Genomic DNA, 25,931 nt, shown 5'->3' on the forward strand with positions numbered 1-25,931 from the left:
AGCTTAGCTCTGCAGAGCTGTTAATGAGCCATGTCTGCCCCACACCCACTCACTACAGCACTTTGTCCCCCTTTGGTAATGGCTGGGCTGCATAGAGAAGTTGATGAGCCTGCTACGGCCTTGGCTAAGAAGCGGATGGTTTTTTAGCTTGGGCAGTAGAGATTTATGTGCTAAATCCAGAGGTTCCAGGTTCAATCATGGATACTGACAACCCAGCGGGGCACAGTGTTACACACACTTTGTAGGCTGCAAGAGAGATTTACAGTATATGAGAGTGTGCATCCTATCTCAGAAGTTGGGCTAGATCAGGGGTAGGTAACCTATGGCATGCATGCCATAGTGGCACACGAGCTGATTTTCAATGGCACTCACACTGCCTGGGTCCTGGCCACCAGTCCGAGGGGCTCTGCATTTTAATTTAATTTTAAATGAAGCTTCTTAAATACTTTCAAAAATTAATTTACTTTACATACAACAATAGTTTAGTTATATGTCAGACTTATAGAAAGAGACCTTTTAAAAACATTAAAATGTATTACTGGCACGCAAAACCTTAAATTAGAGTGAATAAATGAAGACTCGGCACACCACTTCTGAAAGGTTGCTGACCCCTAGGCTAGATTATGTAGGCTCCTCACAGCCTGCAGCAACTCACATGAGAAGCAGTCACATGGTGCTGTCAGGTAATGGCCTGTTCTCTGTTATGAACCATCATTATGTCAGTGCCAATACCTAATGGACTCCTGAGGAAAGCATTGCTACATGATAGGATTTCACAGCACAGAAAGGCATGTCTACATGGGAATGCTCTGGGAAAGTTAAGCCACATTAACTGAAGGCTGTAATGTAAAGTTAAAGCATACATTCAGTTAATGTGACTTAACTTTCCCAGAGCATTCCCATGTAAACATGCCCTAAATTCCATCACTTGCAGATTTAGCAGAACATGTTTTAAGGCGCCAATCCAGCAAAGCACTTAAACATGTGTTTCATTCTAAGTACCTGACTAGTCACATTGTTTTCCTGGACTGCTCATGCGCTCAACATTCAGCTTGTGCTTAAGTGATCTGCTGGATTAGGTCTGAAATCATTCCCCAGACTGAACACATTCAGTGTTTTCTCTCTTTTGTATAAAGAATGAGGACCACGAAAGCTTATGCCCAAATAAATTTGTTAGTCTGTAAAGTGCCACAAGGACTCCTTGTTCTTTTTGCTGATACAGCCTAACACAGCTACCACTCTGAAATCTCTCTTTGTATAGTAGATCTCACAGAAGGAAATTTGCCCCGCACAGATGGTCCAGACAGGAGCTATGCAGACACCATTTAAACCCTATGGGATTTAAATGGGATTAAAGTGATCTGTAGGCTCTGTCTGGACTGTCTGTCCAGGGTCAGTCCCACCCACGCTGCAGCTATACCACAAAGCTCTCTACACTGCAAAGCTACCCAGCAGATAGGGTAGCCTTTAACCTGACTCCTAACTCTACCCCAGCCTGCTAAATCACCTCTTGTACCACGGAACCAAAATGACGCCATACGCAGTGGCATGACTTTTCCTTGAGTTCTGAGACCTTAATGGAAACTGGCATCTCTGGTTACAATAGGGGTTTTTGTAAAGGGTCGGGGGAGCTTCTGCAGGATTTAGTGTTCCTTACTGCTCCATTTTAGGAAGGAAGGAAGCCCCAAATGCAACGGACTTGTTGGACTTATCCTGCAGGGCACACTCCTGCTTTCCTGTACGCCCCAACTCGGAATTCCACTGCATTCCTCTGCTCTTCCATGTTCCTTAGCAAAAATGCAACGGCATTCTATGGTAGTGGCCCAGATACTGCAGTAACGCTATAGTCATTCTGGTGCTTTAGATCATGAAAGTGGCCCGTGACTTCCAATGCACTCTGTAGTACCTATTTATATAAAAGGTCTCAGAACCTGCCAGATTCTGCATCCCAGCTCAGCTACAGAAAAGGAATTCTCCCTGTTTTCATATCCCACCCATCCCCTCCCCACCGTGTTTTGCTGTCACTTCAGCTCTGCACTGTGGCATTCAGTGCTTAATTTGTGCCAGGGCTTGTGAGAGCTGACTCCCTGCACCTCTAGACTTGGCAATTCATAGCTCTGGCACCTCTGGACTTGCCGTGTTAATTATGGAAATTTAAAAAAACAAACAAAAAACCCTGCTTGAGCAGCTCTTTCATTACAAATTAAGCACTGGTGGCATCACAGGAGTTCCCCAGTTTTCCTTCCTCCCAAATCCAGAGAAACCTGCACCCAGCTTCTATAGCGCTTATACACGAGCTCCGTCCCTATAACAAACTGAATTCAGTCATCACCTCCTCTTGCACGTTGTGTAAATTCTATACTTTGGACTGAAGGCAGCTCTGATCAGGTAGCATAATCCCAGACATGACTGCAATTGCAGGCACTTCCATCCAGGTCTAAGCACATCCTACCATTTTCGTAAGCATGCAATGAAGCCATTAAACATTGCACTTGGATACAATCACACTTACTCAAGGCCTCTGAACTTTGGTGTCTGCATAATTGTGCTGTACCTCTGGGCTTTAGGCTGCTATTGATGCTATGCATAAAAGAAAGTACCATGCTGGGAAGTGGAGGAGATAAACGGAGGGGAGATGTATTCTGCATAAAAATGGCATTTGTTTCCTCTAGCCTGTGAATTCCACCCTTTCAGTGAAAGTTGGTTCTCGCTTTCCTATCCTAAGCTACGTCTAGACTACCCGCCGTATCGGCGGGTTAAAATCGATTGCTCGGGGGTCGATATATCGCATCTCATCTAGACGCAATATATCGATCCCCGAGCGCACTTATATTGATTCCAGAACTCCACCAACCCCAACGGAGTTGCGGAATCGACGGGGGAGCCGCGGACATCGATCCCGCGCGGTGAGGACGGGTGAGTAATCCGATCTTAGATATTCGACTTCAGCTACGTTATTCACGTAGCTGAAGTTGCGTATCTTAGATTGATTTCCCCCCGTAGTGTAGACCAGCCCCTAGTCTCTCTTTACTTGCCACTGTTCACAGGCAGAACACCTGTTCTCTCACCAAGCTAGATAATGCTTCCCAGTGACTTAACTGCCACCAGAGGGAATTGCGAGGCAATAGAAGCGAGGAGGCTTACCTTCTCTCCTACTAGTTACACACTAATGTATCATCTGGAGAGACTGTGGGGCTGATTCTGCACTCACTGGTTTTACAGGAGTACAGCTCAGCTGATTTCAGTGCATTTGCTGCTGGTCTATACTAGCAGGAGTGACAGAAGAATCAGGCCATGTGTTCTTATAACAGTGGGGGCAGGTGGGTAAATCATGAACCAAAATCAATAGTCTCCCCTGCTCTGTCCCTAGGAGTGCAAAGTGGATGATAACTGGCCCAGTCTCCATCACTGAAGATTCCTACAGTGTTGGGGAATCACTACGAGAGTTAGAGCCAGCATATCCTGGTCCTAAGAAGACAGCTTCTGTTGCAGCCAGTGGTGGAGGATTTGGGTGTGTTTGAGGCATAGTCTCTGTTCCACTCAGCAGACTCAGGCACAACAGAAAGCTTGGGCCTGTATTCCTGCACTGAATGTTACAATGGAACCATGGGTTAGCACTGCCTGTTATTACGGCTTTTTTTGCTTGATCACTATTTAGCACGGCAAAAAGAGGGACAAAACCGGATTTTGATACAGTGAATACTACTGAAGTAATTCTAACACAAAGTGTTAGAAACCAAACAAATTCATGTGAGGAAACTCATGTCTACACTGCAAGTGAAGGTGTGATGGTAGCATGAGTAAGCATACCCGTGTTAACTTTAATCTAACCAGCCTGGGTTACAGTAACAGTGTAGATATGATTGCATGGACTAGCAACCAGAGTGTAAGTCTTTTAGGTACCATGGGTATGTACTCTGGTTGTTAGCCCATGCAGAAGCTTATGCCAGCATATCTATGCTCCTATTGTTATTTGTCCCAACTAGATCAAAGCTAGCATGGGTATGCCTACCCATACAACAATCACATCTTCGTGGTGTAGACAGAGACTAGGGGCAGGTCTACACTACAGCCAGGTTTGACACTCTGAGATCAATCCACGGGTGGTCAAGTTAGCGGATCTAGTGAAGACCCGCTAAATCGACTGCAGATAGCTCTCCAGTAAGCCCCTGTACTCTACCTCTGATGAGAAGAGTAAGGTAAGTCAACGGGAGATTTTCTCCCTTTGACCCCCCCCACCCTCCGTGGTGCAGACCCCATGGTAACTCGACCTAAGGTACATCGACTCCAGCTACGTTATTCATGTAGCTGGAGTTTTGTAGCATAGGTCGACTTACCGTGGTAGTGTAGACATAGCTTAAGAGGTGAGGCTAGCTGAGAATCTTGGCAGCTCCCACACCATGTTGCCAAAAAGGCAGAAGGTGTTCTGGGAGCAAAAATAGGATTGGAAGGGGGGAGATGACCATTGTGAGGGATGGACTGTTAGGTTTGCAACAATGGCATTCTGGGACAGTCATTAGAATTCAAAGCAGAAAGAATTCTAAGGCAGAAGATGCTGGATGAGGACTTGACTCTCTCTCCTAACATTCCTTCTCCTTTTTCTTGGGTAAATAGTAGGACAAATAGGAAAACCAGAGTGTTTGGAACTATCCAGTATTTTTTGAAACTATTTGTTTGATGTAAGTCGTAAACTCCTCCTTATAATATGAAGATGGATCTATTCTTGTCCAAACTCTATGAGGGACTAAATGCTTCATGAGGGTCAACATTTTGGGGGATTTGGAAACCATCAATGACATTTCAAAACTTTTTAAAAAACCGGAAATATTTTGACACAATTTTCATAAAATCAAAATATGTAGTTTAACTGTTTTTGTTTTGTTTTTTACCTAACCAGCTCTTCTGTGGGTGAACAGTGAGAACTGAGAGTGGTCAGCACCTTGCAGAATCTGGCCCTAGCTCAGGGGAAAGCATGAGGCACCAAAAATAAACAGATGTCTGTATGTAAAATTCATAAACCTGACTGAAGCAGGATTAGAAAAACAGCTCAGCTCATTCTGTGGCTAAATGTCTTCTGCCCCTCCTGCCCACCATGAAGAGTTTGGAAAAATGGGAACTTCTGTATTGGCAGAAAAATCTGTAGCTTTTCCCAGTGCTGAGACATTTAAACCAAATGTCACTGTGCTATGGTCATCATTTGAACATTATTATCATGGGTTGGGGAGGGCGGGGTTACCAGTCTAAGGTCAAGGTGGCAGAATAAGTAGAAGACTGAGGAGAAAAACGCATTGTAGAGCAAAACAGATTTATATCCATGCCTCTCATGAAAAGGCAGAAGTTCCCTCACTTGGACTGGAATTATTGGAAAACACTACACAATATTATCTGGTAACTATGGAATTAATTTGTGTGACTGCTCCATTTCCTCCAGCCAAACAACATTTAGCTCAGGAGTTTTCCAGTATTCTCTGTGTTGCACTTACACCTTATCTGCTCATGAAACTTCTGTACAGAACACTGGATTCTATTTTCTAGGTCTGTGCATTGCATCCTCTATTGTTCAATCACGTAGCACAGAATAAAGATTACTAAGAGGGGGATTGTGTGGATCAGGGCAAGACTGCCCCTCAGCAGCATTGGCAGCATAGGTATATAATTCTTACTCCTTCCTTCCCATCCCACTGGGCTCCCATTCCAGCTACCCTTATAGAGACAGTATCCAGTGTAGCAATTCCAACTGGCTAGTTGCGAAGACTCCATGCTTTGTCACAATACCTCCTAGATATGGCACTCTGAACCATAGATTTTTAACCCCAAGCTGTGTGTGAACTGGCCCAGGGTGGGGCACAATCCCCCTCCATTTTTTTATGGCTCAATGGGAGAGGAATCATGAATGTATTTATTTATTTTTAATAACATGGAGTCACAGTATGGAAAAAGGTGAGACCGACTGCCCTCTAGGCAGCCACTTATACTGCTTATAAAGCTGGCCCTACACAGGGGATTGATGAAGGAATACAGAGCTCTTCACCTCCAGGTCACCCCTTCGTGCCACGGTAACTCTTCTGTGTATACAGGTAGTTGGAATGAGAGCGAGAGGAGGGGATCACAAGTAATTATCTTGGATGCCAGTGCTGCTGAGGGGGCCTCTGGTCTGCACAGTTCTCCTTAGTAACCTTGTTCTGAGTAACATTAGCTGATGAACAATGGATGACCCAACTCAAAGGCCTAAAAAACAAAATCCAGTATCACTTACAGATGCTTCACAAGCAGATAAGGTGCAAGTGCACCATAGGAAGAGCATTGGGAAATTCCTGGGCTAATGTTGTTTGACTGCAGAGAATGTAGCGGTGACACAAATAAATTCCATAGTTACTGGATAATATTGTCTGGCATTCTGCAATGATTCCAGTGAAAGCCATGGAACCTTCTGACCTTTCACAAGAGGCATGCAACTAGATCTCTGGCTGCAATCTGGTATCACATAAAGAGCTGGAAAAACCAGTAACATTTTTAAAGCAATGGTCTATTTAAGCTGTAAGGGAGAAAAATAGGTTATCACTACTGCATAGACTCCCTGCAGAGCAATGAATCTCACCCTCAGAGAAGACAGTGTGCATTGGTCCTTGCTCTCCTTTTCCCCTGTTCCTTGTCTGTCGGGGTAGAATGTAAGCTCTTTGGAGTAGATATCATTTCATATTATTATTGCTTGTATTACAGTGGTGGTGAGGGGCCTCAGTCAAGGATAAGGAGCTCATTACCCCAGAGAGTTCATAGTCTAGAATTATGATGGAACACCACAGATGAATAAAATAGACATATGGGGTGCCTGGGGAGGATGAGTATGAGCATAATACATAGCAGTCACCCCTTGCCTGGCTAGCCATTGTCAGCAGTGTTCTGAAGGCAATGCATCGTGATAGAGGTGAGTCTCAAGGAGGAGGAGAAGATAATAGCTTGATGGATTTGCCCACCTGGAAAGGGTGGCATGGGAGATGTCACAAAGGTGTCTGAGTGAGAAGTGTACTACTCAGTAATAAAGGCTGGCCTCACTGATTGACTCAGGTGGCTCAGCATGGAACTAAGCTAAGAGATCCGCTGTGTACGGTGGTGCTAAAAGCCAAAGGGCCCCCAAAGTGAAGATGAGATGCTTGTGTTGGATATGGAGGAGGAGGAGGAGTCAGTGGAAGGGCTCAAAGAAGGAGGTTCATGTAGTTAGAACCATGTGCTAGGAAAATCATCCAGGCACTAGCATTTTAAATGGATCCGAGAAGGACAAGTTTGTTGCAGATGAGGTCAGAGAGGAAGAGATTAGAGGTGCCAAGGCATGAGAGAACAGCCTAGACAAGAGCACTGGTAGTCTGGACAGACAGAAAAGCCCAGATCTTAGAAATGTTATATATGAAGATGCAGGAAGACTGAGACGCCTGGACGTGTGGGTCTAGAGGGGGTCAAGTCGAAGATGATGCCTGCATGAGTGACTAGAAGGATGGTGGTTGTATCCATGGTGACAGAGAGTGGGGAGAGTTTGGGGAGAACAAGATGAAAAGCTCAGTTTTGGTCATGTTGCATTTAAGTTGATAGCTAGACATCCATGAGGAGATGTGAGAAAGACAGGCCAAGATGGGGGATTGGATGGAGGGAGGAAAGTGTGTAAAATCCCTAGCACTTAATAGGCACCCATTTCAACACCCCTCGAAGGAAGGAAAAGACTCCCATTGTCTTCATTGGGCACTGAATCAGGCCTGACATAAATGAAACTATGGCAAGTGTGCTCTGAGCAGCTGTTGCTGAAAGCCATGACTGGCCATGCAGTCAGGTGAGAATTAACACCCTCAGGTGTTTTGTGGTAATTATAAAATGTTATACCAAATGTTATTTCAGAAAGGCAATAATGTTATCTATATTTATGTTACTGAGGTGACAAAACTGAATTCCGAACAGTGAATTGCACTGTTTTGCAGTCTGGAATTCTAATCAGCTCTATGGCATTCATCGACCTGTTTTACAGACTTCATAAATTCCTCTGCGATTTGCTGTTGATTATATAAATATTTATTGGGGTTATAGTTGCTCATATGATTGTCATAGCATGTATTGGTAGATTAATGCCCCCACCCCCTTCCAATCATTCAGTCTTCTCTAGATACTGGACCAATTATTTTGTTTAAGCTACTGGAGAAGGGGGAAGAGTTTGCTACTGTCTTGTATTTATCTCATTTTAAGAAATTTTGAAAGCCTAAAAGCAAAATGTAATATCTGTCACCCCTAAAGTGATTCAGATCCAATATATACTGTAGGAATGGACCATGATTGCAATTTAGTAACAAGAGTTTTATCAGCATACAAATCGCTGCTATGCATATAAAAGGCCAACTCATTTTTTATGAAAACACATGCACCTTGTGGCAATAAAACCTATTTGCTCTGATCAGCATTCAAGGTGGGGCCTCACACCTGGGTGACATGAAACATAACTAACGGGGGCTGACCTGTGTGTCACTGTTTAAAGTCTCTTCTCTGCCACCGTGACTTCCTTTTGGTACACAACACTGTGGGGCTTCTAATAATAGCTTAAAATAAAAACCAGATTGAAAATATGGCATCTGAGACCTATGAAAAAGGATGTGAAGAAAAATGAACCTTTAGTCCAGGGGTAGGCAACCTATGGCACGCATGCCGAAGGTGGCACGCGAGCTGATTTTTAGTGGCACTCACACTGCGCAGGTCCTGGCCACCGGTCTGGGGGGGCTCTGCATTTTAATTTACTTTTAAATGAAGCTTCTTAAACATTTTAAAAACATTATTTACTTTACATACAACAATAGTTTAGTTATATATTATAGACCTATAGAAAGAAACTTTCTAAAAACATTAAAATGTATTACTGGCATGCAAAACCTTAATTTAGAATGAATAAATGAAGACTTGGCACACCACTTCTGAAAGGTTGCCGACCCTTGCTTTAGTCATTCAGCTTATGATGTGTAGCATGTGTCTATACAAGTGTGCATATAAAAATGACTGGCCAGTGGGAAATGAAGCCATTTCAAGGTTTTATTATACTGTCATTCATGACAATATGGACAGTACAAAGTTTATACACCTCTGGTGCAGTTATACACCACACTTTTTCTAGAGTAAGGTCTAGTTGAAATTGTGATTTAATATTCTTGTCACGTGTTAGGGACCTTTTCTTAAGTGTAAATCAAGATGCACATCGGTGACCAACTGTAAAAGTGGGGCTCTTAGCCATCAGGTTACTTATTCTGAACTTTAATTATACAAGACAAAAAGGCCCCAATCCAATAGAGCACTTAAGTCGGAGCTTAACTTTAAGCAGCTGAGTAGTCTCATTGAAATCAATGGGACTGCTCAGGTACCTGCTTAAAGTTAAGTAGGTGCTTAAGTGCTTTGCAGGATCAGGCCTCCACAGCAGAGAGAAGGATATTCCTTTTAGTATATAGGAACCTCTGATAAGTTATTTCCTATCTCAAAAATCCATCTCCCTATTTTTCCTTCCTCATGCATTTAAAATATATGACAAGTGGCCAACTGGTTTTAGATACCTTTTTATTTCTTGTGGACTGGAAACAGTCCACGGGGATCAACCCATTTCCTCCTCCACCTGACAACCTCCGGGCAGGGCTAGATGCTCAATGTCACTTCTGCATCAAGCAGAAGGTGTTGCCCCAGCACAGCAAGAGATACTTCCTCTACACTGTCTGCTGATTGTGTTGCTTCTGTAATACCATTCCACCTCAGGGAGCTAAGGAGCAAGCACAGACCTTTCACTTGGATCCACACATCCCATGAGAGGCCATTGGCAGCCTGCCCTTGCTTCAGCCTCCAATACCCAATTCAATGTTAAACTGGCAGGGATATCTTCTGAAGCAACAGTCTCCCTAGAGTCCCCCTAGAACAGTATTGCTATGAGGCCTTAGCTACTGCGCACAGCAGAGGATGGCTGGTCACCATTCTGCAGATTTGACAGGCCATGCATCATCAGATTCTGCTGCCTGCTCTAGCTTTTTAGTTCACGTCTATGGTTTTCCTAATTTTCAACAAGTTAGAAAATAATTATTTAAAATGCAGCTTGATAGCAGTGAGATGGCTGAACCAAACACACCTGTGTTAGGCTCTCCATGTCCTCTATCTCAGTGATTCTCTACCTTTTCCACACTGATAAGGCTATTTTGCAACAAATATTTTTCAGGATGCTCCCATCCCCCTTTTTGTCTAGCCACATAAGGGAGGATGGCCATGATCCCCCACAACCTATTAATAGGCCCCAGATAGGGTCATGATGACCCTGGGCAGAATGCTTTTCCTCCCCAGTGCACCTCTTCAAACAGCACCCCCATAGTGATGGGCAAAGAACAGCAGTGAGGCTGTTACTCTCGTGTTGCCTGTAGATGCTGACCCTCTGCCTAGCAGATTGAGTTGTGGCTGGGTGAAGCTTAGCGGCTGGTGTTCTGCAGAAGATCAGACTAAATGATCATAATGGTCCCTTTGGGCTTTAAAATCTGACATGACAGGGAGACCCAAATCTTGGTGTTATGGAGAAATTGCCTGATGTTCCCAGACAGGATCACCACCAAAATGCTACATTTCAGGGCTCAGCAGAGCAGAGATCATCTCTCTGACGAGGCTGGCTCCTCTTTTGGCAGTGGAATGTCTGTAACAATGGAAGGTGGGAGCGCTGCTACCTTGCTGTCAAACAGGTTTGGAAATAACTGAGTAGGACACACCATGGTAAAGCAACAACAGATAGAGAGGGAGCCCCTGTATCAATCCTGGTGGGAGGTCACGCTCAGTGGGGCCCTCTTGTTCTGGCAGATGGATTTCAGCAATCGCTATAGGACTCTCAATTTATAAGCTTGTGCCAATCAACCAGAGTTTAAAGTGGGGGATCATATGAGGGAGCACAGCTCCCCTTGCTTGGCTTAAGGCAGAGAGAGTGAGAGCTTAGGCCTTTTCTCTTCTAGGCTTAGGAGAACTCGACTCTCCCAGAGCTCCCCCCCTTCCTGTCTCTTCACTGGCTGGTGATGTGAGGGAGAATCTGAAGTGGGAGCAGCAGGACAGGCTGGTGCCTGGCTGGGAAGTTGATGGGTCTCTGAGTCTTTCCCGCCACTAGGCAGAGCAGCAGCATCCGCATCTGGTGGGAGGAGGACTGTCCAGGCTGGGAGGCCTAGTCTGCCTCCTCCTCATGCCTTGCTGGTTCCTCCTATGCCTTTGGGCATGGGGGGAGAGACAGATCCTGTTTCACTCAGCTCTCTCTCCCCTCGGGGAGCAAGGAAGAGAGACCCTGCTGCTGACTTCCCCTCCCTTAGACAGAGTGGCCTTGTCAGTTGTCTCTCCCTTCTTGGCACTACAGAGTGGAAAGAGAGGCTGGGAGAACAAGTGTTTCCCCCCCCCAAACACATACACACACACTCTTTGTCTGGCTCCAGGCCTTCTTGGGGACATGGATTCCTTTCAGCTATGCTGATTCCTTTGTTCCGTTCTCTTCCACATGCCATGTCCTATCACATGCAATGACACAAAGTCCTCTCATAATGTGATGTCAATACTTATGAGTCAAGGCAGGTGAGTTAATATATTTATTGGACCAGTTCCTATAATGCCTCAGCCATCTTGTGTCTCTGATCTCCTGGGACCAACATGGCTACAACAACACTGCAAACCTCAGTACCTATGACAATCTGCAACCACCACAATGGTTGCACTCACCTCACCTGTGTGGACCTATTTTAACCACTGGTGCTCTGGCTGTGACTTTCACAGAGGCTTTCTTGGCTTCGGATTAGCAAATGAGCTGCTGAGCCAGCAAGCTCCAAGAGGCCTAGTCTTTGCCTTGACATCAGCCTGCCGGCCAAATGCTGATAGAGTTGTCTTACAGAACTGAAGGTCTCTAGATAAGCTCAGGGGGATCAAGCTGCTGTGACAGGCCTGAACCTTGGTAACAGGCTACCATGCTAAAACTGCTGAGTTAGTTGCTACAGAGGGCAGTGCTTTGGCATTATCTGGGCAAGCTAGAGAAACTCATCCAGAGAACTTAGTGATGCATGCTTGGTATTGAACCAGAATGCTATGGCTGTGATGGGGCGTATCAACCCTACACTGGTGACACCAGGGTTAAAAACTGGCTTTGGGCCCAAGAGACCATGCTCCCTCATTCTTGTGGGCATGTGCCTAGCGGAGGGAGAATATAAAAGGAAGCTGCTCAGCTCAGTGTGGGCTGGCTGAGGAGGAGAATGGATGCGAGCTGCGGACTCCTGCTGAGAAGCCACCGGGACTCCAGACCGCTGAGGCTGCGCTCCCTAGCTATGCTGCAGGAAGCCTTTCGACCACGGGGACTGAAGGAGATGATGCACTCGAGGGGATCCCAGAGATAGAGCAAAGGGTAGGAAGTGACCCAGGGAATGCATTTGGGGATATGGAGCCCTGAGCCTTGTACCAGGGTAACTGGTTTTGAAAGGCCCTAGGTCAGAAGCAGCTGGACTAGGGTGAGCTGGAGTTCCTCTACCCTCCGCACATCCACCACATGGCACCCTAGCAAGTAAGGAAAGCAGCCTACTTGGACTCTTGCCCTTGGGCGATATAGCTGCTGGCTGCGGTGGCTACTGGGTCCTTGCCATGAGGCATTACTGCTGCCAGAGAGAGGGAGGCATCTTGGACCCTGGCCATGAGGCCCTACTGCCACCAGAGAGAGGCGGTGCCTTGGGACCCCCGCCACCACTGACCCTTTGCAATGGCTCTTCAGCAAGTGGTCCACAAGGAGGTGTCTGCCGTGATGTTAGCTCAGCATGCTATTCCCATGCTCGGGAAAGCAGATATCTCAGTGAAGCACTATCACTGTGAGTCACCTGGCGCTAATGACTTTGAATGACTCTCAACTCCTGGCCAATCCCCTTGGAATAATGTCCTTTTCTACTCAGCTGAGTCAAGCATGACGGAGGGAGAGGCTGGAGCTTCACACTGGAACACTTGGCAGAGAGACAGCATATCTCAATGTCGCACGCTCAGACTGGACTCTGATGCAGTGTGAGCCTGAGTCCACACTCACAAATCTGGCTGACACAGATCAGCATGCATACAGGACCTGGGTTCTAGGACCCTGTTAGGAGGGGTGGCTCTGAGTCATCCAATCATAGAATATCAGGGTTGGAAGGAACCTCAGGAGATCATCTAGTCCAATTCCCTGCTCAAAGCAGGACCTATCCCCAATTAGATCATCCAACAGATTTTTGCCCCATATCTCTAAATGGCCCCATCAAGGATTGAACTCTCAACCCTGGGTTTAGCGGGCCAATGCTCAAACCACTGAGCTATCCCTCCCCCAAGACATTGGTCCAGCCCTGTCAGCTGCAGAGGCAAGTCAGAAGATCAGTGTAGTGCATTATGGACTTGTTAGCACAGCTGTGAGACCTGGATCCAGCAATTGTAAACCGAGGCAGGGTGGATGCCCAAGCATTGGCTCGGAAACACCAAGTCCACAAGCCTCAGTCCCGCAGATCTGGGTTTATAATGAAGTGTAGATGTACGCCTGGAGACCTACTTAAGAGGGGGTGCAGCTCTGTGGAGGAGCTAACCATCGCCACATGTAAGAAGGACTTTGGAGGGCAGGAGGAACCCTGCCCAGCCTGAAACATAGACAAATCATGGAATCACAGAAGGGGGGAGATCTGTTTTAGTACTCTTGTTAGTTTCAAAGATCTCTAACTGTTGGGTGCTTTAAGAGTAAAATCACTGTGGTTTAGAAATTCCTAAGAAAGTCCTAAGAAACAGTGACTAGACTCTCTACCCAGACTCAGTTGGCTTGGAAGCACAAGTCCACTGTCAACAGACTGGTGACTGCATGGAGTGGGCCAGGTTGTAACAGTACGTTTCAGTTAGCCCTCAAAAGGCATCGGGCAAAGGAAAAGATAAAAAGAACTAGCGGACTATGTCCCAAATACTGGAGAAAGGAGAATGCAGTTCAAGAGGTTTCATTGTCAGACACTATTCAGGACTTCCTGTGAGTAGGGTGACCTTTGCTCATTCATAGAAAGGCTTCTAATTGGCCTCTGAAGTAATTAGGTTCCATGATGAGTCATGCATAGTGAATTAAGCAAGGGTCATGATATAAATGAACCAGGTGTCCTTATCAGCACCCATCACTGATGCAGTTTATTGCTTATTCCCGTAAAGGCTCTGTGCAAACTCACCTGTACATGGTACTGTGATGTCTCATGCATAATTACATTGGAGTTGGAGTACTTTTTCCTTTGTTCTGAAAAAAGAAGAAAACAAGCCTTGCATTTAATGTTCATTTATCAGTGAAATAGGATCCAAGGACGTAGTTCACATGACTGGCTCTACTGCCTTTTTCACTCCTTCTGAATTCATTGGATTAATCAAATCCATTGGAAACAGGGCATGTGTAGAAAAATATATTAATCTTTATTACAGAGACTCACAAGCAACTCATCTGGATTTTCATATTACTGGTAACTTGATTTCTGAAAGCCAAGGGCAGAGTGCTTGTTTGTCAAGGAAATGAAACTTAAAAATCCAAATAAACTATGAGGTTATCAGAAGAGAGCTGGTGAGTTATGGCTCCCCTGCCTGAGAAACCTGGCTCAGGGCCACAAAGCAAAATTGATCTGAAAAGGAAATTATGAACACCCACCACCCTGCACAAAAACTCTACATTACAACTGGGCAAAACATCTGACAAAACTTTTTTTTAATGCAGATTCAGGTCAAATTTACCAAATTGTTTCTGTCCAAATAAAAAAAAAATCAAAACTTTTTTTTTTTTTTTTTATATTTTCAAAGACATCAATAATACTTTCAATAAAATTTTGGAAAACTGAAAATAGGTTTTTTTTTTTAAACTCTGAAAAATGTACTGGGAGGGGATTTGAAAAAAAACTTTAAATGTCAGTTTTTTGAGCAGCATTAATCATCACGTTTAGGGGTTAACCTTGAGAGCTACAATAGTTACATCAAAAAGTCTTGATGCCTGATGATGCTCACATCCTCTCAATGCAATCTCATAGTGTGTAAAGGAGTGGGTTTATTCTCCCCCCCATCAGACTAAATTGGTGTGCTTTGCATCTTTTAAGCTACTCCAACAAGCAGTCTGTGTGCATGGGCTTCATCTCCCACACTTCCATTCCTAGCAGCTGTTTTCCCTATTGTATAATCCCAAGCATTGTGGTCTCCAGGAAAGAGCATAGCTCTAGGAGTTGACAGATCTTGACTTCTAATCCTGGCTCTGCCACTGCTTGCTGTATGGCCATGGGTGAGTCACTTTACCTCTCAGTCTGTTTTCCCCATCTGTGAAATGGGGATATCACTACTTATAGGGCTGTTTTGAGCGTTAATTATTTCACATCTGTCCCTTGCATTAAATATGTCAAGAAGTATATGAATTTTAAAATTACAACTTTCTAGAGCTTACCTTCCAGCTGCTGCTATTTATTTAGTGTCACAAGTGCCACAGGGCTTTACAAATTAAAAAAAACTGCAAGCTCCCCACCCTGAGGAACTCATTATCCAAGAATCCAGTCCAGCTCCTACTAAAGTCAACAGTAAACTCCTATTGTCTTCAATGGGAACGGAATCAGACCATAAATTAAGGCTATGGCTACGCTACGGAGTTTACAGTGGGGCAGCTGCACCAATGCAGCTGTGCTGCTAGTGCAGACGCTCTAAGCTGACGGGAGAGAGCTTTCCCGTCAATTACTCCAGTCCCAGTGAGCAGCAGTAGCTATGTCAGCAGGAGAGCGTCTCCCGCCGGCATTGTGCTGTCTACACCGACACTTAGTGTAACTTACTTATCAGCTCAGGGGGCTGGTTTTTTCACACTCCTACGGAACATAATTTATACCGACGTAAGCTGTGGTGTGTGTGTAGCCTAAAAGAGTGAGTATCAAACATGGAGGAGGAAGGAGGGGATGGGATAGGGAGAGGGATGCCCAGACAAGGGGAAGGGGAGAATCATGTGCAGAGCATCTGGCTTGCTTTCACACAACAAGCTTTTGTAACAGGAATTGTGTTGCTTCATATGTTTATTTATAGACAGGCATGCACCTATCGTATCATGATCAGGTGCGGCAGTGACCATAAGGAACACCCAAGCAGAGATTAGCAGTAGTAAGCAGGCAGGGTGTTTGGAGGAACAGTGAAAAGAGTGCTTGGGTGCTCCAGAGTAAGGAGGCGGCTCCAAGCATGGACAGGAAATGGCCCAGCATCAGGAGTGGAAGGAGACAGCAAGGTATAGTGATGCTAGCAATGCACTGAGTGACAAGACAGAGGAGGAAATGAGAGCTGAGAAGCAGGCAGGAGCAGAACTCTGCAGAACCCTGAAGCGAGGAGAAGGAAGCTGAATATGATGCAGAAGGAGGCAGAAGGATGGTACAGAGATTTGAGTTGGGGCATGGGTGGTGGGTTACATAGGCTGGGGGAGGCTATGCCTCCCCAAACAGCCAGGTGTGGCCCCGCCCCCTGCTTACTACCACTCCCTGTGTGTGGCTCCAGTCCTCCAACCCCCAGTGCTCTGGCTGGGGAGGCTGGGGCTGTGCACCACCCACACTCTCGCACTCTGGGGTTGGAGGGGGCTGCAGCTGCATGCCATCCACGCTCCTGGCACTCCTTTGGGGCTGGGGCCGCCTGCCACCCGCCCTCCCAGTACTCCTTTGGGACTAAGGGGCTAGCCTGGGGTGGGACTGGGCCAGTGGCCATGGTGGTGGGGGCTCTGAGCTCTGGGGGGCAGAAGGGGTAGGGCCTTGAGCAGAAAGGGCGGGGCTAGGGGCTAGCCTCCCCCAGTTGGCAGTTCACACACTGCCCACGAGGAGGGGGTTATACAGAAAGTCCAGCAGGATAAGATAAATTGGAATGGACACAGGTGAAAAGCAGGGAGTCCCAATAGAACAAAGGCCCAATGGTCCAAGCAATTAATGTCCAAATCTACCAGTAAAGGAACTGCTTCAATGTGGACATGAGCTAATATTGCCTTTCCCTTTCTGATGACTGGGAGAAGTGCCAAGCAATGCTCTCAAACCCCACCAGCCTGGGAAACCTCAATCCCATGGCATCTCCCAATTCATGTGGTTGTATGCTACAGTATCTACCAAGTTAGCTGGCCAGTCACTTCTTTAGATTTTTTTCAAAATATGTCAATAGTTGAGTGCTAACAAGAAACTGATTCAGCAGGTTCTTCAGGCCATCCTTGTTCTTCATCCATACATTACTCACAAAGACCAAACAACAGAGTTCCAGCAAACAACCCACAAGGGGAGAAGCAATTGTTTTAATCCTAAGTAGGGTACAAGTGCTGGTCCAAGAGGTGAATATAGATGGACCACTTGGTAATAGCGACCATAATGTAATTAAAATTAACATCCTTGTGGTGGGGAAGATACCAAAGAAGCCACAGTAGCATTTAACTTCAAAATGGGGAACAACACAAAAATGAGGACACTAGTTAAACAGAAATTAAAAGGAACAGTCACAAGAATGAAATGCCTGCAAGCTGCATGGAAACTTTTTAAAGACACCACAATGGAGGTTCAAATTAAATGTATATCCCAAATAAAGCAAATTGATAAATTAAACAGTAATAAGTTACCAGGACCAGATGGTGTACACCCAAGAGTTCTAAAGGAACTCAAATATGAAATTGTAGAACTACAGACTGTGATATGTAATTTAACACTTAAATCCGTTTCTGTACCAGATGACTGGAGGACAGCTAATGTGATGCCAGTTTTTTAAAAAGGCACCAGAGGCAATCTTGGAAATTAGAGGCTGGTAAGCCTAATTTCAGTTCCAGGCAAACTGACTGAAACTATAATAAAGAACAGAATTATCAGATACATAGATTAACGTGATTTGTTGGGGAAGAGTCAACACGGGTTTTGTAAACAGAAATTATGCCTCACCTATTAGAATTCTTTGAGAAGCTCAACAAACGTGGAGAAGGGTGATCCAGTGTACAGAGTGTACTTGGACTTTCAGAAAGCTTTTGACAAGGTCATTCACCTAAGGCTGTTAAGCAAAGTAAGCAATCATAAGATAAGAGGGAAGGTACTCTCATGAATCAGTAATTGGCTAAAAGACAGGAAACGAAGGGTAGGAGTAAATGGTCAGTTTTCACTGTGGGGAGAGATAAATAGCAGGGTCCCCCGGGAATCAGTACTTGGACCATGCTGTTCAACATATTCATAAATAACCTGGGAAAAGGGGTAAAGACTGAGGTGAAAAAGTTTGCAGATGACACAAAATTACTCAAGATCGTAACTCTTGTAGTCTGCTTCGGACTTAATTAAGGGATCTCACAAAACAGTGGACAATAAAATGGTAGGTGAAATTCAGTGCTTATAAATGCAAAGTTATGCATGTTGGAAAACATAATCCCAACTACCTATTTCAAAATGATCGGGTCTAAATTAGCTGTTATCACTGAAGAAAGAGATCTTGGTGTCATTATGGATAGTTCTCTGAAAATATCAGCTCAATGTGCAGTGACAGTCAAAAAATCTAGCAGAATATTAGGAACCCTTAAGAAAGGGAAAGATAAAAAGACAAAAAATAGCATAAAACCACTATATAAAATCCACAGTACACCCACACTTTGAATACTGTGTGCAGATGTGGTTGCCCCATCTCCAAAAAGATCTATTAGAATCGGAAAAGGTGTAGAGATGGGCAACAAAACTGATTAGGGGGATGGAACAGCTTCCGTATGAGGAAAGTTAAAAAGACTGGGACTGTTCAGCTTGGAAAAGAGATGACTAAGGGGGGGATATGACCAAGGTCTGTAAAATCATGACTAGAGTGGAGAAAGTGAATAAGAAAGTGTTATTTACTCTTTCACATAACTCAAGAACCAGAGGTCCCCAATGAAAATTAATACGCAGCAAGTTTAAAAGAAACATAAGGAAGTACTTCTGCACACGATGCATTGTTAACCTGTGGGACTCATTGCCAGGGCATGTTGTGAAGGCCAAAAGTACAAATGGGTTAAAAAAAGATTGAGATATGTTCCTGGAGGACAGGTCAATCAGTGGCTATTAGCCAAGATGGTCAGGGATGTAACCCCAAGCTCTGGGTGTCCCCGAACCTCTGGCGGCCATATGATGGGAGTGGATGACAGGAGATGGATCACTCAATAATTTCCCTGTTCCGTGCCAACTGCCGGTGTAACAAACTGCAAAGGCACAGTCTGAGCCTTTGTCTCAGCCCTACGATACCTGGGTGTGGTGTCCTCCTTTGCACCAAAGCCTCCTTCCCCTCTCGCTCCCAAGCAGCCACTCTGCAAAGGGAGGGGACACTGCTGGTCTGGAGTTTCAATGGCCAGGTGGTGCCTTGGTATTTTGTCCAGTGAGTTTATATGTTAAAATCTATATTTGGGATTTCTACTGTACCTGGTATCCAAGTGCCATGACTTTCAGAAGTAGGATTTGTGTCCTTCCACATCTGTGCATGTGCTACCAGCCCTGTGGCCAGAGGCACCTGTATGCTCAGGGGGTATCTTACCTCTGACTGGTTGCTTGCGCCTAATACACAAATGGAGCTGGCCAATGCCACCACCTGCAGGCCTCTCTTACTGACAGTCCAAATCACTCCTATGCTATGGTAGGCAGCTGCAGACTTAGCTGCCAGGGCTGGTTCAGCAAGCAGAGTATGGGTCTCTCTCACTGCACTGTGTATCTCCCGTTTTCTCCTGGACTACTAAACTGTGCCCTATGTTGTTACAATACACTGTATTCCATCTCAGTGGTGTCTGAGCAATATTATAGGTTAAGCATCAACAGTGTTTGCTAATCTGTGGAAGACACTAAATGAAGTGTCCCTGCCCCAAAGGGCCTGCAGGTAGAGCTAGTCCAAAATATTTTTGATGGAACAATTTTTTTCATTGGAAAATGCAGTTTTGTCAAAATCTAAATGTTTTGTGGGAACATGGCAATTCTCAGGAATTTTTCAGTGGGGACAAAGTCTAAATGAATTGTTTACTTTCTCATTTCAATAGTGTCGTAACATTTTGTTTTGATTAACATTTCAGTTAATTTCAGTTTGGCTATTAGAATTACAATTATATTATAAAAGCAGCAAAGAATCCTGTGGCACCTTATATACTAACAGAAGTTTTGAGCATGAGCTTTTGTGGGTAAATACCCACTTCGTCAGATGAATGTAGTGGAAATTTCCAGGGGCAGGTATATATATATGCAGGCAAGCTAAAGATAATAAGGTTAGTTCAATCAGGGAGGATGAGAACCCCTGTTCTAGCAGTTGAGGTGTGAAAACCAAGGGAGGAGAAACTGGTTTTGTAGTTGGCAAGCCATTCACAGTCTTTGTTTAATCCTGAGCTGATGGTGTCAAATCTGCAGATGAACTGAAGCTCAGCAGTTTCTCTTTGAAGTCTGGTCCTGAAGTTTTTTTGCTGCAGGATGGCCACCTTAAGGTCTGCTATAGTGTGGCCAGGGAGGTTGAAGTGTTCTCCTACAGGTTTTTGTATATTGCCATTCCTAATATCTGATTTATGTCCGTTTATCCTTTTCCGTAGCGACTGTCCAGTTTGGCCGATGTACATAGCAGAGGGGCATTGCTGGCATATGATGGCGTATATTACATTGGTGGACGTGCAGGTGAATGAACCGGTGATGGTGTGGCTGATCTGGTTAGGTCCTGTGATGGTGTCACTGGTTTAGATATGTGGGCAGAGTTGGCATCGAGGTTTGTTGCATGGATTGGTTCCTGAGCTAGATTACTATGGTGTGGTGCGCAGTTACTGGTGAATTATATTATACTCCAATATGTAATATTTCATATTGTTTTGACATTATCAAAATGATATTGCAGAAATAAAACAATTTGCTGGTTTCAAATCAAATTTATGGGGGGAGGAGGAATGCTTGTTCTGATGGAATTTTTGACTCTTGCTGCTGATTCGGAATGAAAAGTTATCTTGGAATTTCCCATAGTATGGAAATTCTGTTTTTTGACCAGCTCTACTTACAGGTCAAATATGAGTTTCCAATCCACAGAATGTACTGATGAAAAATGACCATGATTTATCAGTGAGAACCTAATCTAATATACAGTGTTTCTAATGCACCCGTCACTACTCTCTCTAGGCACCATGTATGAAGAATCTTGTGGTTTTAACTATTGGAAAATATTAGTCAACCTCTATCCTGTGCCACTGTGTTCCCTCCCTCATATGACCTCCGGACCTCATGGGTGGGAGACAAGCAAAAGACAACTCAGGAACTTGGTAATGGGCAGTGGAGAAATCTGTGTTCAAATGTTGTTTCTAAATTCAAATAATGAGGCTATTGATGTCTTAGCACTATTCACCTTTGCAAAGGTGGGATTTGCAAATGAAAAGACAGTGGGAAAGCCGGTAAAAGTACAGACTTCACAACAAGCTTCTTGAATGAGAGCAAGGGTAGTCTTGCCACACTGAAATAGCATGCAGGAGACCTGGGTTCATTCCCCTGCTTTTACCAGAGAATTGACCCTGGGCAAGTCATTAGTGTGTCTATTCCTTCATTCCCATCTGTAGCAGAGGGTTAACTGTCTTGTCTATTAAGACCAGTCTTCATGAGAAAGCTGCACCAGTTTTTAAACCACTTTAGTTACACCTGTGTGAAAGGCTGTGTGGATCCTGTTATTTCAGTTTATTTTGGTTTAGCATAAGGCGGTTAGTTATCAGTTGGGTTAAGTAATCAAGATAAGCCACGCTTAAACCAAAATAAGTGTCCACGTGGGAACTTAAAAACTATTTCAAGTTAATCAGTGTTAACTTTCTCATGCAGACAGGACCTTAGATTGTAAGCTTTTCAGGACAGTAGCTTACTATGTGTTAGGGACTGCACTGTACAAACGCAAGGAGACCTCAGATCTCAGCTGGAGCTTCTAGGTGCTACTGTCATGCTAATAACAGTAACAAAATCCAGGGCATAGATGGTGCAGGTCAAACCTGAGCCCTTAACGCCGTTTTTGTTCTTTGTCTTGCCTCTCCCATGTAAACCTTTTTCCGAATTCACCTCAAGCATTTTTTTCTCCAGCCTGCCAGGCAGAACTGGCCAGCAGGTGGCTCTCTATAGCAACATTCGCCTCACCCATGCCGCCTTCCCTAGGTGCTAACCACATCAATTCTGCTGAGGCTGAGGCTCTCAACTCACTGTGGGGTGAAGGACTGAAGACCCCTTCTTGCCATCATGCTGAAGGATTTAGCTAGCTTTGCATCACTGCTTAGCCAGGGCGGGTTGGTAGTCTAATCTGGTTCCCTATAATCCATCTCACAAAACTGAGTTGGCTGTTAACCATTCTTCCTCACTAGATCTTGGTTGGGCTGGTTGTCAGGGAACCACAGCCTGTGACTAGTGTTTCTGGCTGCTTGGCCAACGGAAAAACATTTTTAGTTTTTATTAACAACAAAGCTAACTGGTAGTGCTGGGACATCGTAAACATCCTGAGGAAGGAACATGGAGGTGGAAATAGAACAAGATGCACCATCTTTCAATCATACCCTTGTGTGGGTTGGTGATAGCTGATTTTTAATGACTTTTTTTTTATTTTGAGCCTGGGAGGAGACCTATAAGCCTACATTACACATGTTTCCATGTGTTTTATCTCTGGAGCTACTTAACAGAGCAACAGCAGCTCCCACTGGTCCTTAACTGGTAGGTGTACACAAATAGACGAGTTTACTCTGGATGCACTGGCAAAAGCATAAATGAGTAAGACTATAAACTTCAGACTCGGTATGTTTTTATAATGTTAGAACTGTGCCAGAGGTTTATTTGGAGGAAGGATGTTTTTGTGATTAAGGTGCTGATTAAGGAGAGCTGGGTTCAATTCCCAGCTCTGACATCCAGAATGACCTTGGATAAAACAGTTAATCTCTCTGTGTCCCTGTTCCCTATTTGTGTCCTACATCTATAGAAATGTTCCGTTTCTGTTGTCTCCGTTTTAATCACAACCTGCCCCAGCTTGAATGAAAAGGCACAATGAGGCACTCAAGTTTTGTGCACAAAGTTACCAGGCTCTGGGATTAATGTCTAACCCGAATAAGACTTTTCCATAGCGGCAGTTGTATAATTCAGCATTTCTGACCTAAATAATAAAAATGAGAACACCAAGTCTGTGTGGGATAAAAATCAATTTGGATCTTGGGACATTGTGTGCCTTCCTTTTAAAATGAATTTACTACTGGTGAAACAGGCCAAATTGTCAGGTCTAGAAAATAAAACTTTTTAACATTAGAACAGGTTTATCTCATACTTCCCTGTCTGTAAAGTTCTAGCTGAACTGGATAAGGGCCTACCAATGGAATAGCAGGGGGTGCTACATAAGAGGACTGAGGTGCATTGGCAGAGCTGCGGTAGGGCATGTTTTGAATAGGATGGGCTGATGAGTTCAGGGAGAGTGAATGGGCAGAGCTGCGTGGGAAAGCTTGTGTGGTGCCTCTCTTCACCATGTATGGTTCTGCATACAACTAGCTCTCCATGTGCAAGTATGCTCATCCTCTCCTCCCTTTTATTTTCTCATAGTTGTTGTTAATTATATAGCAGGGACCTCAACACCCATTTCCAAGGACAATGGTTGGTCTCTGCTGTTTCATGTGCCATGTAATATGAGCTGTACAATATGAGAGAACTCTGTTTCAAACACAAAACTAGCTCTTTTTTAGGGGAACTATTTACAGAGTTGCCATAACTGCAGCTGACTTTCCAGCCATGTGCACACAGACTGGCTTCTCAGTGCCTCCTTCAAATTCTTCCCTCCTGCAACCTGTGCTCCTTCCTCCAAATTCCATGCAGGTTGCAACACCTGCTGTAGAGAGAGGAGAGCTTAGAACTCATCATTTAGAACTTAATGAGCTATGTAATCCCAAGTCTCTGAAGTGTTTGCTGTATTTGGGAAGTGGGGCAAGGCAAATCCATTATCTCACCTTCCCAAAACAAAATTTTGAAATATTTTGAGAAATCTGTAGAACTTCCTGAAAAGTTCTAAGGCTTTGATGAAACCTCAAACTTTTCTATGTTCTCCCTTTCCTTCACCAATGCCATCTGATTACTATACATCTAGGGACCCACCTAAAGCCCACTGCAATCAGTGGCAGAGCTTTCCGTTGACTTCAGCTGGCTTTGCATCAGGTCCTATTCCCTGATCAGGTCAGATGTGCTGCTCTAGGACTAGCTCTACCTCTCTGCCTGCATCTCCAGCAGGGATGGATTGCTGACCAGGCTCACCTCTCATTGGAGAGGCTTTTCTTTGTCAGTACAAAGCTGTCACTTTGATAATTTATGCAGGTGCTGAACAACTTCAGGGGGCCTCTTCTGCTGTCTAATCAGTGCTGCATCTCCACTGCTCTGCTCACAATACCAAGCAGCTGCAAAAATAAAATGAAAGGAAAACCAAAACTTTCAAGCTCCTTTTGTTGATTCTCCAGGGCGGTATGTTTGTGTTACCTTTAAGGTCCATAGAACAAGGACAACCTGGCTTTGTGAGATGCTGTGCTTAGATGTCATTCAAGTGAGGATCTTCTAAAACCAACACTTTGACAGCTGCTCAGGAGGTGGATTGGGGTGTGTGTTGTACGTATGTTTGTCTGGCTCTTTACCTTAGGCTTCTGTTTACTTCTCTTCCAAGATCCCCTTTCACCTTGCTGTTGATCCTGCCCAACCCCTCCCAACTTCAAAGCGTAACTAATCTGCCTGAAAACAGACACACTGAATGAGGAGGATGCCAATATGTTTAGTACTGGAGAATTGCAAAGCTTCCATTTGGGGCATGCTTGAGCGCTTCACTTCTGTTTAATCACAGATATAAGATTCTAAGCAGAAAAACAGCAGTAGACTGTAGTAGCCTCACCATCACAGGCCATGTCTACATAGGAAAGGTGAGTCAGTTTAATATGGGAATAGGGAGGTTAAACCAATATAGTTAATCTGATGCAAAGCCTTGTGTGGATACTCTGATTTTGGTTTAGCGTAAACTTGTTCTCAGTCAACTTATGCTGAGCTGAAATAAGCATCTCTTAAACCAAAATAGTGTCCACACAGGGACTTATACTGGTCTAATGATGATGGTTTAAAAATCACACTTTTAGGTTCAACCACTATAACAGACAAGGCTTTGAAGCCAGCAACTTTCTCATTAGTGTTTCCCAAGCTGCTGTTCGGCACAGCTCCGTCCTCAACCTGCTTAATTTTATACAGGGGAAAGCTGGACTATCCGTAACATTAGCTAATTTATCTGTGTCCTTCTGGGTTATCAGATACCTCTAATAACAGAATCCTTCGCGTTCCTCCAGCACCTTCCACTGGAGAAGTTCAAAATACTTTACAAACATTATCCAGTCCTTACAACATCTCTAAGAGGTGAAGTAGTTACACTTTCCCCATCCGATAGGCTGTGGGAAAGAAATGGCAATGTAAGTGACTTTCCCAGGGTTACATGGTAATTCACTGTCACAGCCTGGATCAGGCTCTAAGATTATGCCTTTGCTGCAGAGATAACCTGGGTTCTTACTCCTGTGTTGCTCCAACCCCCTCCCATCCACACACAAAATCCTCTCACTGGATTTAATGGTGCTTTCAACCGTAGCTAGCTGGCCTGGCTGAGGCTAGGAAATAGAGCCCGAGTGCCACTATCACTTGGGCTGGTAACCTGCCTACTTTGCAATGATAACACAGGCTGAACCTCTGAGTACTGATAGTCATTTAATGCCCTTCCCACAATGCTCTCTGTGTGCCCAGGAGGACAGACAAGTTCTTCAACAATTCAGAGCAGCTCATTTTACTGCAGTGCTGAGAACCATAGGGATGTGCCCCGAAACGCCCTAGCAACGCATACAGGTGACTGCAGCACTAGTGAGGACACAGTGACTGAGGTAAGACTTGCAGTGTGGCTGCTCACCCCCC

The 25,931-nt window shown here is 44.6% G+C and overlaps 1 protein-coding gene across 2 annotated transcripts in view; it reads right to left on the reverse strand.

Moving 5' to 3' along the window:
• Positions 1 to 25,931, reverse strand: part of EPS8L2 (EPS8 like 2) — a 116,660-nt gene that overhangs the window by 33,856 nt on the left and 56,873 nt on the right. For both annotated transcript variants that reach the window (XM_030560679.1, XM_030560680.1), the window contains exon 4: positions 14,211 to 14,275. In XM_030560679.1, coding sequence (XP_030416539.1) covers positions 14,211 to 14,275 — 65 coding nt within the window. The remainder of the gene's footprint in view (positions 1 to 14,210; positions 14,276 to 25,931) is intronic.

The sequence above is a fragment of the Gopherus evgoodei genome, chromosome 4 (genome assembly GCF_007399415.2).
Source record: "Gopherus evgoodei ecotype Sinaloan lineage chromosome 4, rGopEvg1_v1.p, whole genome shotgun sequence".
Lineage (NCBI taxonomy): Eukaryota > Metazoa > Chordata > Testudines > Testudinidae > Gopherus > Gopherus evgoodei.